Source organism: Lagopus muta, chromosome 2 (assembly GCF_023343835.1).
Source record: "Lagopus muta isolate bLagMut1 chromosome 2, bLagMut1 primary, whole genome shotgun sequence".
Lineage (NCBI taxonomy): Eukaryota > Metazoa > Chordata > Aves > Galliformes > Phasianidae > Lagopus > Lagopus muta.
The window spans coordinates 51,931,983-51,949,608 of record NC_064434.1 but is presented as its reverse complement, the minus strand read 5'-3'; the positions used below and the strand labels follow the sequence as shown (position 1 = coordinate 51,949,608).

At 35.4% G+C, this 17,626-nt stretch overlaps 1 protein-coding gene across 7 annotated transcripts in view; it reads left to right on the top strand.

Moving 5' to 3' along the window:
- Positions 1 to 17,626, top strand: part of PTPRK (protein tyrosine phosphatase receptor type K) — a 392,958-nt gene that overhangs the window by 116,379 nt on the left and 258,953 nt on the right. For all 7 annotated transcript variants that reach the window (XM_048937155.1, XM_048937158.1, XM_048937157.1 and 4 more), the window contains exon 3: positions 17,243 to 17,514. In XM_048937155.1, the coding sequence (XP_048793112.1) occupies positions 17,243 to 17,514 (272 nt within the window). The remainder of the gene's footprint in view (positions 1 to 17,242; positions 17,515 to 17,626) is intronic.

The window sequence follows — 17,626 nt, the reverse complement described above, 5'->3', positions numbered from 1 at the left end:
CTGCTCTGAAGGCAGGAACAATTTTTTTAATTGCTAGAGATGATAAATAGCTTTCCGAATAATTGTACCTTATAAGAACAGTAAGACACTGATTACTCAGAGTAGCAAATGTGCTTGCTGACCTTTGAATTAAAGGAGAAAATGTGGCAGATATTAAAAATTATGGCCTGTTGGTCATTTGCATCCCTAAAAGTTGCACCTCTGTGAATTTGAACTTTGGAGTAGCATGGCTTAGGTAGCATTATCAGTTATTTACTATGGGAAATATTGATTGAACTTGGGTATTATATAATATGAAAGCTTTAGTGTTCCCAGGCAAATGCTAATTTGTCAAAAATTAATACATTTTCTCTATTTAAATTACATAAATAAATTATGACAATTGATTAGTTGCTATGAGACAGAGAACTGAGTATGTTCTGGCAAAAGAGAAGCATAAAATTATGGATTGAGTTTGAAGTAATTGCTCTAGATAGTCCACAGGCATCTGGCATTAGATAGGTGTAGATATTATGTTTATTAGATATATGCTTTTATTTGCTTCTCTTGGCTTTAGCCTCGCATGTTCCTGTACTCCCACATTCTCTGAAGGTGCCTTTTGTATGAAACTCTTGAGCCTTGCAGGAAAGAGGCATTTCTCTTGATAATTCTAACAATATGCATCAATTTATATTCTGATTATATCGCATATTGTTCAAATTGGCTCATTAAAATTAAACATCACTGAATACCTCCATAACCACCTGCACCGCCCTAATTCCTATTTTGCTACGTTCTGAGCTATTAGACTTGCTGTAAATCTTGCTTCTTCCCTATGTTGCACATTACAAACATTCGTGATTATAATCAAGGAAAAAAAGTATTTGCTTTGAAATTATCTCTTGCATCTCTATTTTATTTGGGTAAGTTTTCTGGTAGATTTACAAATAATATTGTAATTAGTACCTGACGTTGAATGAAATGAATAGATTTTTATTAGCCGTGTAGACTTATATAATTATTTTTAGCTTCTGAAGGTATTTAAGGTTTGTTTTGCTCTTAGTTCAGACAAAGCAGTTTTAACAGCTCAGTCTCTGCAGTGTAATTGTTCCTCTGGGCCCCTGGGCTTATTTTTTTTCCTCACTTATTTATATTTCAAGTAATGAGAACACTGGAAAAGAGGATGGAGGGAATTGAGATTGTGAAGGTATAGAGTTGGAATGACTTTTTGTATTTATATTCAGTGGAATCCTTTTCTACCTTACCTCTTCTTCATCTGCAATCAGTTAATTACTAGCCGCTCCTCAAAAAACCAATAATTTCTGTTGTTAATATCCAAATTTTACATCATGAATTAATACTCAGTAAAAATACTTATGTCACAGTAGAAATGTTTAGTAGGGGCCAACATTTTCCAGAGCTGTAGATTTCTTTTATTTACATGCCATAGTTCAATAAGATGTACTCAATGAAGATTGCTGACCATATATGCTGCTGGTTCACCTACTGGACAGGTGTTAAGAAACTGCTGCATCTTGGTGACAGTGGGAATCATATGTGGGTCATAGAACCATAGAATGACTTGAGTTGGAAAGGACCTCAGAGATCATCTTGTTCCAACTCCCCTGCGATAGGCAGGGTTGCCACCAATTGGATCAGGTGCCCAGGGCCCCATCCAGCTTGGCCTTGAATGCCTCAAGAGAATGTTTGGCATCTCTGGTTAACCTGCCCTAGTGCCTTACCAACTTTTCAGTAAAGGGCTCCTAATATCTAATGTAAATCTTCCCTCTTTTAGTTTAAAACCATTCCTTTTTGTCCTGTCACTATCGGTCTGTGTAAAAAAGTCAGTCTTCCTCCTGTTTATAAGCTCCTTTTAGATACTGGAATGTCGCAGTGAGATCTTTCTGGAGCCTTCTCTTCTCCCAGTTCTTTTAGCCCATCTTCATAGAAGAGATGCTCCAGCCTTCTGGTCACCTTTGTGGCCCTCCTCTAGACCTGCTTCAAAAGCTCCATGTCTTTCCTATCCTTGGAGGCACCAGGCCTGGATGCAATACTCCAGATGGGGACTAATGAGGGCAGAACAGAGGGGGACAGCTGCCTCCCTCTCCCTTCTGCTACCCCTCTTCTGATACAGCCAAGGATGCAGTTGGCCCTCCAGGCTTCAAGTGCACACTGCTGGCTCTTGTCCAGCTTTTTATTCACCAGGGCCCCCAGGTCCTTCTGTGCAGGGCTTCTGTCAATGAGTTTTCTCAGTTTGTAGGTTTATCTGGGATTGCCCCAACCAATTTTCCTGTGAGTCCACCTCACCAGATGCAGTTCTGCCTTTGGCTGGCACAGAGGACACTGGGCTTCTTCTCTTTATGGTGAACTCTGCCCACCAGTGTTTCAGTATGTCCTGTCCTCCCAGGAAGAGGAAACATACTGCAGTAGCCTTGGCAGCATTCTGTAAAAGCTGCTGAAATTGTGCCCTTTAGCATCCCCACTGTTTTGAACTTAAGAAGCACCAGGAAGCAAGCAGAAAGGCTTCTGTGTCAGAGCTACTAGGAAGGTCAGTGGGCTTGGGGACAAGTGAACCAAGAGGCTCGTGTCAGGTCTGAGTGGTGAGTCCTGTGGGCTATTGCTGGCTTGATCACTTAATGACAGGCATTAGAAAAAGTCATCCTCTGCCCAGCGGGGGAGGTGATTGTTCTCTCTTTAAGCATCCAATGATGTATGTTATATGCAGTGGTGAGCAAAGGGGGATGTGATAGAGAGCATGGAGAAAGCTGGAAATTCTGTAATATTTGTACTAACTTACTTTTTAGAATATATAAGGAGAAGAGAGTTGAAGCATTATATACCACATGTCTTAACCTGTGGAACTTATTCAAGCTTAGGGTAGAAGTGTCTTGATGAAGCTAAACTTCTTTACACTAGGTGAAAATCTGCTTGGAAAACTCTAGTGTCTGACCATTCTTAATGTTTTTATTTGTGCAGTGGATGATGGAATAACAAGTACTCTTTGTGCTTGCTGAGTATATCCAGGTTACTGAACCTGCAAGCTTATTGAAGGGTGGTCTGGTGTACAAAGTGTTCATGGCAGGTTGTGGTACTCATCAAGAGAAAGTGAAAAACAATGCAAATGATTCTGCAAACCTCAGTCGCTCCCCCACTAAGGCTGGGTGGAATAATCAGCAGTATGAATACAAGAGGAGGTAGTAGAAACGCACAGATGGTTTTTTGTGATTGTGAATTACTGTTAAATGTGAGTCAGTGTTTTGATGCTGTTCTGGAAAAAGGCAGCCTTTGTGATTAGTTTCTATAGGCTATTGTATATGAAAATATATAAAATAATCCTTATTGCTGTGGTTGGAAGACTAGATACTTGCATTCAGTTAGGAGCGTGCAAGAATTCCCAGGCTAGGAAATCTCATAGGAGAGGTGCAGAAATGACAGGGTTAGAAAGCATATTCCTTATGGAAAGACTGAAGGAATTAGAATTGCTTTTTCCACTGGAGAGAAAAAGGAAATATTTATTTCAAAAAATAAAATGTTACTGCAGAAGAGAAGACAGTAACCTTATTTGTCAACTGTTGACATGTGAAGTAATAATTTTAAATAACATTCAGGTTGGAGATTAGCTAAAATGTTAATTAAATTCTGGAATTGAGTGCTAGTAGCTGTCTCTTATGTGAGCATTAAGTGTTCTGCTATCTACTATTGCAGTTCTTTTTTTTTTTTTTTTTTTTTTTTACTGAAATGTGTCTATGTTTATTAAAAAAAAAACAAACAGGAAAAAAAACCTGTCAGCTAACAGTACACAGACTTTGTGGCCTATTTGTTTTATCTATTTTTGTTGGAAAGAGCCTAAATTACTTTTTCTACTTTTTCACTGTGTATTCCATTACATATTGGAAAGACTTCTGTTAACTCTTGATCAGTCTTACGAGGACTGATAGGTATAGAGGAGGAAAGTACATCATCTTTCTTTTTTTGTTTAGAAATTACTTTTCTTGATAAATGGTTGTGCTTGTGTTATAAATTAATTTGATATTTGCTTCATGGAAATTGTTTGGTTTTTTTTTTTTTTAAGATAAATATTAAAAGGCAATATGCTTTATCTTCATTTTCTGAGTTGTATTTTATTTAGACATCCAGAAAATATTAAAGCAGTGTTAGAATTTATAGTTATTAACTTTGGAGTTATCTTACGTTTTTGGCAATTCTGATTGTGAAGGAAAAGTTTGCGAGACAAAGATTGTACTCTGTTCATTGGTATGCCCTCTTAATCCACTAAAAATTGCACATTCTCTAAGAAGTACAACTGTAAAACTTCATTTAAAAGCTTAATTACATTGTAAGAAAGAAACAAAAATAGCTCATTGGATGAGTTGGTACTCTGGTATTCTGTCATTGGAGAAACCAGAATGGGAAACGATCACAAAATAAATTTGCCTGAAATTACATTTGGATGTCAAAAGATCACAAATTGCCTGAAACTGAGACTAGGTTCTCATTTAAGTAGATTTCTTTCTTTTTGTTCTTTTTTTCCTTTCCTGTTCTTTTTAGAACTTCAGGTTAGTAATACATTAGTTAGTGCCAAGTGTTATCTGGTAGCCTTGTGCGGGTGGAACAGTGCTTTAACAGCTCAGATGAGTATGCTTAGTATATTTTGTTGACGTGTGAACTTCAATATTCAAAATAAAGGGGGATTTAAATATCATTAGCATATATAAAATAGCTACTTGGAAAGAAAAAACTGGTTTCAAATTTTAATTGGAAAGCCAAGTGTCAAGAGGGAAAGCATTGATCTCCATAAACTGAATTTTTTCTGGGAAGAAAATAAAATCCCCAAACAATAACAAAAAAAAAAAAAAAGCACAAAAACCATTAATAGCTGTGAACTTGTAAGTTTTATCTATTAGTTTTTATGCCCTTTTTCTCCTTGCTATTCTTCTCATTGTTGAACACAGAGCCCAATTATTTCTTTGAAAACAGTTTCAAAAAATGCTGGTGTTTTAGCTTGAGTGATTTTTATAATAGATAGGGTTGTTTCCATCCATCTCAAAAGTATTTCCCTCTAGAAGAAAGATGGTGTGTACTAGAGTGTAAAACCAATTGAGCTACTAATATTATTTGAGAAGCAAGGGATTATAGGGGAAGTTTATTTATTTATTTTTTGTATTTATTTTAAAGCAACTGATTCGAATGGAAAATATGATGATCTCTCAGGCATGCTAGCCTCTGTAATGTCAGATGGAGTTGCAACAAACATTTAACTAAGTACAGAGTACTGCTCTTACTGTACATATCGTGTATTAATGCTAATCAGTTAAAGTAATTGGGAGAGTAGGGTAGTTTTGTCTGTAGAAAGGAGGGCTGTTAGTGAGAGGTGAAGCATAAGGAGAGTTGTCAGACTGTAAAAATAGTAAGCTACAGTAATCTAGGAGCAGTAGGAATTCTGATTTTTTTTAACTTTTTAATGTATTTTATAGGCCTCTCATGACTATTTTCTCATGAGATGTTTCTCATGAAACAGATGTTTCAACCATGTTTTGGATTTTTGTCTATTTTTATCATTTTTTCTGACTGTATGAGTTCATTCTGATACACAGTGGATGTTTAGTTCTTCAAATCTTTTTTTTGTTTGTTTAAATTAATGTGATGGGTTATGTGTTCTCATATACTTGGATATCATTCCTCAGTGCGTTTTTTTTTAATATGTATGGTCTGTGAATTTTCAGTTTTTTGGTGGCATAGAGCAATTTATTATGGTTATAATGCAGATGCATTATAAGACTGTTTGCAATGAAAGATCAACGTGGCAGTCAGTAAATGGAAAAGCAAAATAAATTGAAAGAGTAGCTTTTTGTAGGCTTCTTTTCTAGCTTTTTCTCAAAATCACAGAATGGCTGAGGTTGAAATGGATGTCTGGAGGTCATTTAGTCCAATCTCCAACTCAAGCATCTGCTCAGGTATCCTTTCCATCTTTGTTAGAATTCAGACCTTTCACTGGGCATTCAGTATTAATGTCCCTTGCTTGTTAAATTGCTTAAGGTTTTATTTTGACAAATATATATGGCTGCATGCACTTCCTTGGAAATAAGGAACAACCCAGCTGTTCACTGACTCCTCTTGGTGAGTTCGAAAGGAGAACCAGAAAGATGGGCTGAGATATAGATGGTTTAATTGGTGGAGCAAATGCTGCTCATTGGCTGACACGTTTTCAGCTACCTCCAGGAAAGCAGGGCTTATCAGGCCTGAAAATCAATGGGAAAGACAGATGCTATCACTCTAAGCATCTCACTCAAGCAGTGAGTGAGAAGCTCTCTGTAAGCACTGCTCAGAAGCAACTAAACCATTAGTATATTACCAACACCACTCTTATTACATATAAAAATCACAGCACCATATAATTGTAATGAAGAAAAATAATCTATCTTAGCAAAAACCAAGACAACTTGTAAAAGGAAAAAAAAAGAAAAAATCAAACCTAAAAGAAAAGGATGATTCTCCAGTTAGTTGTTGCATGGTGATTTTCTGAGGAAAATTTTTTTTGTAGGAGGAAAAGTTATGATTTGGTGCCAGGAAGTGATCTAAAATAAAGGAATCATTATTCTTTTTTTTTTTTTTTTTTAAAAAAAAAAAGGTCATATGAAGCTATTTTATAAGCCTTCTATGTTTTAAGTAAGTTCTTTCACTACTTTCAAGAAATACAGAGCATTTCATTTTCTCCTCTGAAAGGTCTGTTATAACATTTGAAATCTTCTGTACCATATGGTAATGATTAAGGCTTTTGAGCTTTTATTTAACTCTTTGAGATTTTGGGTGATTCTTGGGAGTTGTACCCTCAGCAGATTATTGTTGTCATATGCTTATCATTCAGGGAAGGACCAGTTTAATTTCTATTTTCAGTTTCCATGCCTTAAGCTTGTAGGAATGAGTATCTTTTCATTAAATGCTGTTTCTTCTGGAAGGATGATGAATGTGAAAGGCAATCTGAATGTGAATACTGCTTCAAAAATTATATTTTCTCATTCAGATAAAATCTAAATACCACTTATCATTACAAGGGAAAAATACATACAAAATTTACAATTTTTTTTTTTTTTTTTTTTTTTTTTTTTTTTTTTTTGAATCTGCGATGAAGACAAGATATTTCTGAATCTACTTGTTGAGCTCTCTTTCCAGAAAGGCTTTCTGACTAGTTTAAAGATTTTTAACTAAATGAAGGTTTTTGTCTGGGAAGAAAAAATTAATCTTATATAAGTATAGCAGCTTCAGCCTCCTCTCATATCTTGATTTGGCTCTGGTGCTTGTTGGGCCATCCCAGGAATAGCTTTGTTTCACTCGCCTGTAAAGAAACAAATCAGTCTTCGTCATAACCTTTCCTCAGGACAGGAGATCTGAGTTGTCTCCTGCTGGATCAGGCTCATGCAAGGATCTGATAAGGATGGATTGAGAGGGAGTATACTTGTGTGTTGTTCTGGTAGCAGGGAGATTTTTGGTTTGCCTTGGCTAACTTGATGTATTCTGCATGAAAGTACATGCTGCAGCAAATGCATGGTACACCAAGGACCTATGCAAATGCTCAGCACTCTTGATTTCAATATCACAGTCTATTCTGGGATACTTAATTATTTTATGTTTCTTTTTAATTTCTTTTCAAATAAGGAATACCAAACAGGAACTGGTTAACTTGAACTCTGTTTATAATTTTCTCAGGAAAACTGTGACTCTTTAATGTTCATGAGAATCTGAATTATCCTTGAGCCTGAGGATCTGTTTAGGTGTATAGCTTATGTTTAGTAATGGTGATTATAACTTGCCATCGTAGCATGAGGTCCTGAAGGTAGATGAAACATAGCTAACACCTGTCTTTCATCCTGGAAATTCCATAACAGAAACACACAGAACAAAACTGTGCATTATTATTGATCATATCCAGCCAGTTAAAAACAGAGCAATTGATTGTAATGACAAAGTGAAATGGATTTCAACTTCTTTGCATGCATGTGTTTCATACTAGGAAGTCATAGCAATTGTTTGTTGTCTTCATTGCATCTTCACATTACATCTTTCTTGTTATTGCGTATCTTTCTTCTTGGCTGTAGGCTAATAAGGCATGCATGATACCCATTTATTTGGATGTCCCAATCAGAGTACTTTGCACTGAATTGGATTGGGAGTTTCTTAATGTTCACACTTAGAAAATATATTTTTTTGCACACCAATAGCTGGGGCCAATATATTGCTTCTTGCACTCAGCTCCTGGCTGACAGCATCGAATGGTCACCGTCCCTTGCAGAGATGTTGTTACTTTCATATTAGCTTTTATCCGTTCATGTTTGCTGATGTTACAAATTTATAGCAGATCACCTTGCTTAGCTCCCAAATAAATACTAAAGTATTTCTTGTGCCTTTCAGTTACCTGAATACAAGTTACTGCTCAGTAACACTGTGCTTTTGTAAGTTTGCTTGATGCACTGTATCAAATTTGTTTTTCTGAATGCTTTGTTGGAAGAAGCTGTTTGGAGGAGCATGTCTTAACGTAAATGTTCTTTTGAGCAGACACTGCAAGCTTTCATCAAATTTCAGTTGCTGACATTTTTATCTCAGATTTTGGAGTACTGAAAGCCTGTGTATTTGCTAACGATCCATCACAAGGGAAAGCAAGGTGAAAAGACTTAAGGTATCATACTTCAAAAACTGATATTATGTTTTCGTTCTCTGCATGAGTACAAGCAAATCCACAGGCCGCTGGTTCTCGTATGAGAAAAAATGAGGAATTTAAACATTTCAAAAGTGTTTATTTTTAATGTATATTCACATATAAGTGTTGTTAAGGGGAACAGAACCCTTGAACTGCTTATAGCCTGAGGAATGACTGTCAGTCAAAATTTATTCAAAAACTTTCTCAAAAGACATTCTGGTAAATACTGTTATACCTTAGAAGTAATTGTTTTGGTTTTATTTTCTTTTGATAAATGAAAATGTTCTTCTTTTTATAAAGTGGGCAAGTAATGAATGATAATAGCATCATGCCACAAGTTATTAGATGTTAATAACCTTCAAGTATTGTGACATCCACGATACTAACCCTGTGATTAGCATGGTGCTGCTTTGATTTACCTTGTCTGTCTCACCCTGTGTGACCATGTCTAGCTATTTCCTGGGTGCTTCCCCCCGTGGGTGAAGAAATTAGGGGAATCCAAGTTAAATGAGCTTGTTGTAGAGCTGTGCTTTTTGCGGGATCATGTACTGAATGGAGGGAAAGATACCTGTTCATGTTAAGTGAAATTGCAGTGTCTGTGCAAAATTGGTGAGCTATTAGTGTCCACTAAATTTTCTTTTTAAATAAGTGAGCACATGCCTATACACTGTGTAGTTCAGTGACCTCTTTCGGCTTGGTTATTTTAAAAATTCTCCCTATCTTTGGAAAGTAAAAGAAAAAAAATAAGCGTTGGATTCTCTGTCAATCTGTATTCCTTTGTGGGTTTTTTTTTTCCCTTTGTTTTTCTGTTCTTTTTTCTTTAAGTCTTTACAGTAAATTCAGTTTTGCCTTGACTTGTATATAAGCTATGGCATGTTGGCAGTGAGCTATGCAGTAAAGCTGAAATTGGCAATCCTGACTTTTTCCCTTTCATTTTTGACAATCTTAAGCCTTCAATAACTGTGACTTATGTAGGGAGTAATACTTGCAAGCAAGTGAAGTGTGTAGATAGTGGTTTTATATATGGTTTCAGATACACCTGAACCATAAAAATTAAAGGCATTTTAAAGACCTCTTGTTTTATTTCAATAATATTATTTTTGTGTAAACTTTATAATGATATCAGCTGCTTAATAGTCAAATCAGGATGTAAAGACAGTGTTTTACACGTGCATGTAGTAGTGTGCTTGAAGTGAGATTATACTGCTTTTACATTCATTTTTACATACACTCCTTGGTGCATGGGAGCATGAAATTGATCATGTGGGGAAGGGCATGAAAATTCAAGAATTTAATCAGTATTATCTTGATTCTTTAATTTCCTCTGTCTTGCAGTGTCAGGTATTCACTAAATATTGGGTAGTAGAAGGTGAAAGGAGAAGATACTATAACTGATGCTTTTTTTTAAAAAGCCCAGCAGATGGGATTTACCTGGAGAACATTCAGTTTATTTTTTTACTTTAATCTTTTAAAAGAAATTTTATTCCTTCAAAGAGAAAAAGTTTATAGCTTTTGAGGGTTTATATTTTTTCTTGCAAATTACAGTAGTCTTTTTAAATAGTTACATAGATTATGCTTTGAAGAATAAAATGCGTAAACAGTAATGCATGGGAAATGTACATTTTCCATGAATTTATATAGAACATTCTGAACTTTTCCTGTTTGCAGTCTATTCTGACTTGAAAATCTATTTCCTTATCATCTCATTGGCTAGTATTGCTCATAAAGACTGCCTGATACTTAAATGGGAGTTATAAAGTTAAGCGGTCACTATTAAAAATGGAAGAGAAAGGTTACATCGGTCCTGAGCTTTAGAATAATGCACTTAATTGCATTGACTTTTCACCTCATGTCACTGATGATAATATGAAGTAAAGACAGACCCTTCTTTTGACTTTGTGGAAGATTTCATATCTAATCTTACATAAATCTATTTGTTTTCATATTACACCTTAATGCTGAGTAAGTGCTTCCCCTCCCCTGTGAAGTTGACACTAACAAACTGTGAAGTTGAATGCACTTCTGTAAATCTAGCTGCATATGAAATTCTGGATTTCCTAATTGTTATGTTCACTTGGAGGTTCGTCTTGGTTCTGGCATTTTTTTTTCCCCTAGTAGCTGGTATGCTGCTATATTGTGGATTTACATGAGTGTAACAATGATAACACATTGATGATTTAGTTGTTTAGCGGTGCTTGCACTGAGTCAATGACATTTCAGCTCCTTGTACTAAGCAAGGAGGTGATAGGGGGAATAGAACCCGAAGAGCTGACCTAGACTGTCCAAAGGGATGTCCCATTTTGTATGGCATCATGCAGAACTATGAACCTGGGGGAGCTGACCAGTGAGGGGGCTGTTGCAACTCAGGAATTGTCTGGGAATTAGTCAGCAGGTGGTAAGAAATTGGGTTGTGTATCAATTATTTTATATATTTTTGTTAATATTATTACTATTTTCCCTTTTCTATCCTATTAAACTGTCTATATCTCAACTTTCAAGTTTTACTTTACATCTGATTCTCTTCCTCCATCCCGCTGGTGGTGGATGTGAAGAGTCATGTGGGGCTGAGCTGCCAGCCAGGTTAAACCACAACAAGGTGATGCAGTAATGTTACAAAAATTGAAGGAGCACAATAGAAGACAGAAATTACCTCTATGGAAGAATGGTTAATACTTAAAGGGAAGAGGATTTATAGGAGTCAAAGACCAGACTGCTGAAAATTACAAGTTTCACGCTTCAAGTAGAAGCCCATTTTTCAGGGAGCAAGGATGTGGGAGAAAATAATTTTATTGGGAAACTAATCTGCCCCATTGTTAAATTGTGGCAAATGTATTTTACTTAAGGATTCCATTTATGTATGATTTCTTAATTTGCAAATTAACTACTAGATGCTAAGAAAGCTTTGCTTTCATTAGGGGGTGGTAAAACTAAACTATTTCTCAAACTATTAGTTATGAAATGAATTTATTCTGAATTGATCTGTCCTTGCTGCTGAGGTAGATAACCAAGTTCAATCATTATCAAAGTAAACAAAACACAAAGAAAGCTAAAATTCTTAGTGAATGGTACGGCTAAGAAAAAGTCTCATGTCCCTGGTTACATATCTGTGTGGGTGCCTTTCAGAGAGTCTGTGTGTAAACATCAAAAACCTCCTGGAATGTAGATCTTAAAGATGAATTCTTGATATTAGGTCACAGCAACTTTGGGGAGCAGTGTTATTCAGCTGTTTCATGCTCTGTTGATGTTTCTGTTCAGTGTAGGTGGGAATTGTATTGGCCTTTTTGTTATATCATGGATAATATTAGGAGTTATTAACTGGCAAATAAATTAGAGGGACTTCATAGGAAAAGCAAAAATGAAGAGCGGAGTTTGGGAGAAATATAAATGATATATAACAAGGAAAAATAGCACATGGTATGGTGGGAGAAGGAGAACGTTGTTTATGCATTTTAAAGATTGTGAACTTGCACTGACTTTTGGGAATTAGTGAAAGGAAGATGAAGCAACATAAATGTCAAGCTCAAGAAGAATGTTACTTATGAGTTATGATGCATTTTGTAACAGTCCTCCTGCCAGAGTTACTAAAGTCTTTTCACATAGACGTGATAAAAAATGGTCAGTGAATGGAGCAGTTAAGAATAGTGCCTTTGTCCAGAAGTAAATGATGATTTTGGATACTTTTCACCTCTGATTTCTTACAGAAGTACCAAAGATGATGTTATCTTTTTCTGTCTTGTACCAAGAAAAGCTTGCTCTTCCATCTTATTTAAAAAATAAATAAATATTTTTTTTGTTGTTGTTTTGGTTGTTAGGAGTGCAACTCAATTGCAATGACTTTTTTCCTGTAAAAACCAGTGCTCTGTTTCTAGTAGGGTACTTTTTTTTTTTCCTTTTCTTTGTTACGTACAATGAAAATAGGTTTATATATTGTTTTACTTCTACCTACGTGTGATCTCTTAGACCGGTGTAATGGTAAAAATCACAGAGGCTTCACTAGGATTTAATAAAATAGATATTGTGTGCTGTATCTAACTGCCTATCTGGATGCTTTGTGCACCCTTTCTTATCAGAATACGCAAAGGATAAGGAAATGATAAAATCTTATGACTTGAGGTAAAGACAGGGACCTCACTTAGAAATTACTCCCGTGAGCGAAACAGACTTGACTTGAGGAAAAATTTAATTTATTACCACTTAAAAATGAATTGGATGATGAGGCAAAAACTAGAAGGTGGGGAATAGAGGTTGTAGTCTGTCCACATCACTGGATCTGTGCCCTGTTTCTCTGCTCCAGCATGGGACATCTCTCTGAGTATTTGAATCTAATAATTACTCTATACTCTTGACTGAAAATGTTAATTGAGGGTTTAGTTAATCGTAGGGTTTCTTAAAATTTCTCTTGCTTATACTTTGCACTTCTGCCAAGTCCAGTAATATATTACTGTATGACTTGTGATCTCCTGTCCTGATTCCCTCTTTTAGCATTAAATATATGGGTAATTGTTCCCTGTTACTTGAAGTGAATCGCTGAGGTTTACTTCCTACCACTTGCTTTTGTACCCTGCCAATATTACCACTAACAATAATACAAGATGTTGGTTAGCTAAGTGGTCTCTTGGCTGTTTTGTCATCCCTTTATTAATGCACCTGTTTAATTAAAAGTTTTTGACTTGATAATAATACAGTATTTTGGACTTGTTTCTCTTATTATTATTATTGTTTTATATGGAGTTATACATATTATTTATAATGTTTTATATGGAGCTACATTTAATTGTTTGTATATCAGTGTGTATTATCTGTCCATTTGCATGGTCAGCTGAGCACCACATTTACTGTGCATGAGACTAGGTTAGATATTTTGCTCCCTGTCTAGGGTTTCTGTACTCTGCTATCTGAATGCATACGTGAGTGGATGTTGTCATAGAATCATAGAGCGATTTAGGTTGGAAGGGACCTTTAAGATCATCTAATTTCAACCCCCTGCAATAGGCAGGGACATCTCCCATTGGACCAGGTTGCTCAGAGCCCCACCGGCCTGGCATTGAATGCCTGCAGAGTGGGAGCATCCACAACCTCTTAGGGCAACCTATTCCAGCATTTCTCCACCCTCATAGTAAAGATTTCTTCCTAACATCTAATCTAGATCTACCTTCCCCCATTTTAAAGCCATTTCCCCTCATCCTGTCAGTATGTAGCCTTATGAAGTCTCTCCCTTGGCGTTGAAGGTGTTTTATTTATTTTTAATACTTGCCACTACATGGTATTTATCAGAAATCTTATGCTTTATTGGATAGGTGTTATTTAAAATATGAAGGGAAATACTGTTGTACTGATGCTATTTAACTCTTTCACTTCATTTCTAGTAATGTTTTTCAAGCACACCATTTATTTTGGTAAGTGACAGGAGACTGGTGTCGATTCTGTGATTGATTATAGGGATACATTTACATTGTGATCATTCTTCCAATAGGCATTGCTTTGTGTTTCTTTAGTCCATATTTTTGAGGTTTTCAAACTTTATTAATACTGTGGTGTCTCAGTTTTTGCTGGATTTACGGTTCTAAATCTTTTGTTTGTAACAAAGTTCTTTCTTCAGTTTCTAGTCGCATTTAAATAGCCTTATGTATTTTATAATTCATTGCAGAGCAGTATTTTTTTTTCTTATATATTACTACCACACTTAACTTTTAATAACATTTTGACTGAAGGTATTGCAAGCATGCATAAAAAAGGAAATTTTTCAATCTTCTTTTAAAACATAGCTTTTTTTTTTTTTTTTTTTTTAAATAAAGAATGCTTTTCTTATCAAAGGTGCAAGAAAATATTTTCTGAGTTTTTCAGAAACAAAAATTTGAGTTTTAGTTGACCTTGGCATTAGCTTCTAATTTTCTTGGACTAAGTAGATGACAGAGGAAAGAGTAAAGCTGTGTACGTTCATGGAGATAGCCTAGTAAGAAGCTGAAAAGGGGGAGGAAAGGGAAGTAGTTTGCAAGATGCTGAACAGATGCTTTGGCTTTGTGACAAATGGTTTATGAATGCTGTCTGGAGCATTTCATGAAATGCTAAGGGACTAAAACATATAGATGGATATACACAAAATTACTTCTAATTATTTTTAAATGATAAAAAAATGAGGTTGAATAAGTAGAGTACTATAAAATGTGTGTATATGCTGAAAAATGTATGTTGGTGCTTCTATAGACTATTGTAGATTAGTATAGAAAAAAGGTCTTGAAATATTTCTAATTTATTTGATTTTGATCTTCATTTCAACCTAGTAGTTCTATCTTTATCTTGAGACAAGTTGAAAAAAATATTTCAAAAATTTTGCAAACTTCATTTCTTATATTCTGTTCCTTCATTCCCTCCCTCAGATTCCCTTAAGGAAAAAAAAGTTGGAGAGCATATCTGCTCTCTTCTTTTAGCTGTAGTAATAAAGAAAATATTTTTTAGGAGAAAAATAATTTGTTTTTTTGTCTACTTCAATGCATTTGCAAGATGGATGTAGCAAAGGCTAAGAGGCAATGAAGAGAATCTGTGCTTAATATCGTGGAAAGTGGTTTTTGTAATTTTTTTTCTTACCCATTTTGCTTTTCTAACTTATGTAGGAAGAACGTCCCACAATTGCTGACATAACCTTCCCCTGCCAAATGCATAGTATTTGCTCCCAAATTTGCAAAATAATATCCTGTCTTGTGTCATTCATGAGTAATCTGGTGCTTATAAGACAGTATGCATTAAGACAAAGGTTACAAACAGGCTTTCTCTAAATAAGTTTGTTCTAGAGTCAGGAGGCATAATAACTGCCCACTGGTGATCATAGTGTAGAAACACTCTTTGGAAGAGCTTGTGTAAAATTTTTGATTGATTCTAAATCATAATCATTGGAGTTCTCTAATAGCAAACCTACATAGTGCAATTCTTTGTGCCTGTAAAAGTGACTATTAATGATAACAAGACAGCAAGTAACTGATAGACTGCCAATTCTCTTTTAAAAATAAATCCAACCAAAGGTTCTACGTGTAATTCTAAATACTAACTAGATGCTTATTATGTTGTTTATTATTTTGAAGAGGAATATTTTAAAAATTCCTGAACCATGCTGTAATAAGAGATTATTTCTACTGAATTGCTGCCTCTTTTGTTATGAACTGTTTAGCAAAAAATTGATTCATAGGCCAGTAAGTTACTATCTCACATTGATTTAATCAGCATGCATAAGTTTTCATCATCTTCTGATCAACTGCGTGCCAACAGTTTTCGGAATGGTTAATACATTTGTTTAGAACATCTTCAAACACAGTATTTCCTGGTTGGATAAAAATCAAAAGACAAAACTTCATGTGTATAATTATAATTGTTTACAGAAATGTATGCTTAAGAGAAGGTTTTCAATCAATAATATTCATGTACATACTCAGTACTAATCACTTTGGACAACTGCTCATAATTGTAAAATTTTTTAAATTTAGTCTAATTTTGAGACTGTAAGTTTGGGTTTTATCATTTTGGGTTTAACCATTTAGAATAGTTCTTTATAATGGTTCTCTTAAGTAAAGCAGAAGCAAAATCTGTCAGTATAAATGTTCTGCAACCATTAAGTAAGACTGTAGTAGGGATTCAGGTTCTATACTGAGCTGGAGTTTTCCACCTTGCTGCAAAGTTTTGCACACTTGAAACATGCAGTGTATCAGAAGCCTTGTTGTGTGGGATTAATTTGCTAGGTAGTGCACTGACATAGAGTCATAGCCCTTGAAGGAATAAGGATGCTGTAAGGCTGGGATACAGTAAAACAGACTGGCAGCCGTGTCTTTACTGTCCATTTTGCAGAACACATGGACAGATTATTTCACTATTTATGTCCTGTATCACCTTGTTAAACATCTGTTTTCTGCTTTCTGCCTCTGTAGCTAGACAGGCTCAACTTGTTCTGTCTTCTGTGTACTTGTAAAAGAAATTTATAGGATGGGCTCCCTTCCAGCAATAGAAGACTTCATGTTCATTTCAAACCCATTTGGCAAATGAGCAACAAATGTGGCTTGCTGTCCTAAGTGATCTAGTTCTGTTGCCAGAATATCTAAAATTCAAGCCTCTTTCTGGGTGGAGGAAGATTTGGTAAAGCAGCACTAAGGAATGTGGGCCCTATTTTTCCATATTTTTCATTTTCAGGAAATCAGTTGAGCAAATTGAGAGAATTTTGGCCCCAATGACTTCAAAATAATGATGATCCTTTGTTCTTGTTATTTTTGAGTCCTGTAGTCCTACTTCCAATTATCTGATCCTAAAGCAGGGGAGAGAAATGTTTCTAGTTGGAAACATCAACAGAGGTCTTTAGAGATATGTTATATCTTCTGTAGATGCTACTTTAGTGGAATTTCTAGCATTTTATAGCTAACCAGATTTCATGTGTCAATTTTGAGTTTTTGTGATATGAAAATTCATGCATTTCATTATTTTTTTTATTTTGTTTTTTTTACTGTGAATAATTAGCTTCTTGTCATTTATCTTTACTTACTACTTTTTTTTTTTTTCTTCTTATTTCCCCTTTCCCATTCCCACGTTCTTTAGGGTCATATATGATAGTGATTTCATCGGACCATGACCCTGGAGAAAAGACTCGTCTTCAGCTTCCAACAATGAAAGAAAATGATACTCACTGTATTGATTTCAGTTACCTTCTGTATAGCAAGAGTGGAGCAAACCCAGGAACTCTGAACATCCTGGTTAGGGTGAACAAAGGGCCACTGGCTAATCCCATCTGGAATGTCACTGGCTCCACTGGCAAAGACTGGCTTCGAGCAGAGCTGGCTGTTAGCACCTTCTGGCCCAATGAGTATCAGGTAGGCTTGAAACAAATTTTCACCTCTATATAATATTTACAGCTAGATCCTATGTGCTTTGCATTAATTTTGATCTGTTCTTTTATTTTCTCAATGCCCTTAATTTTCTGTT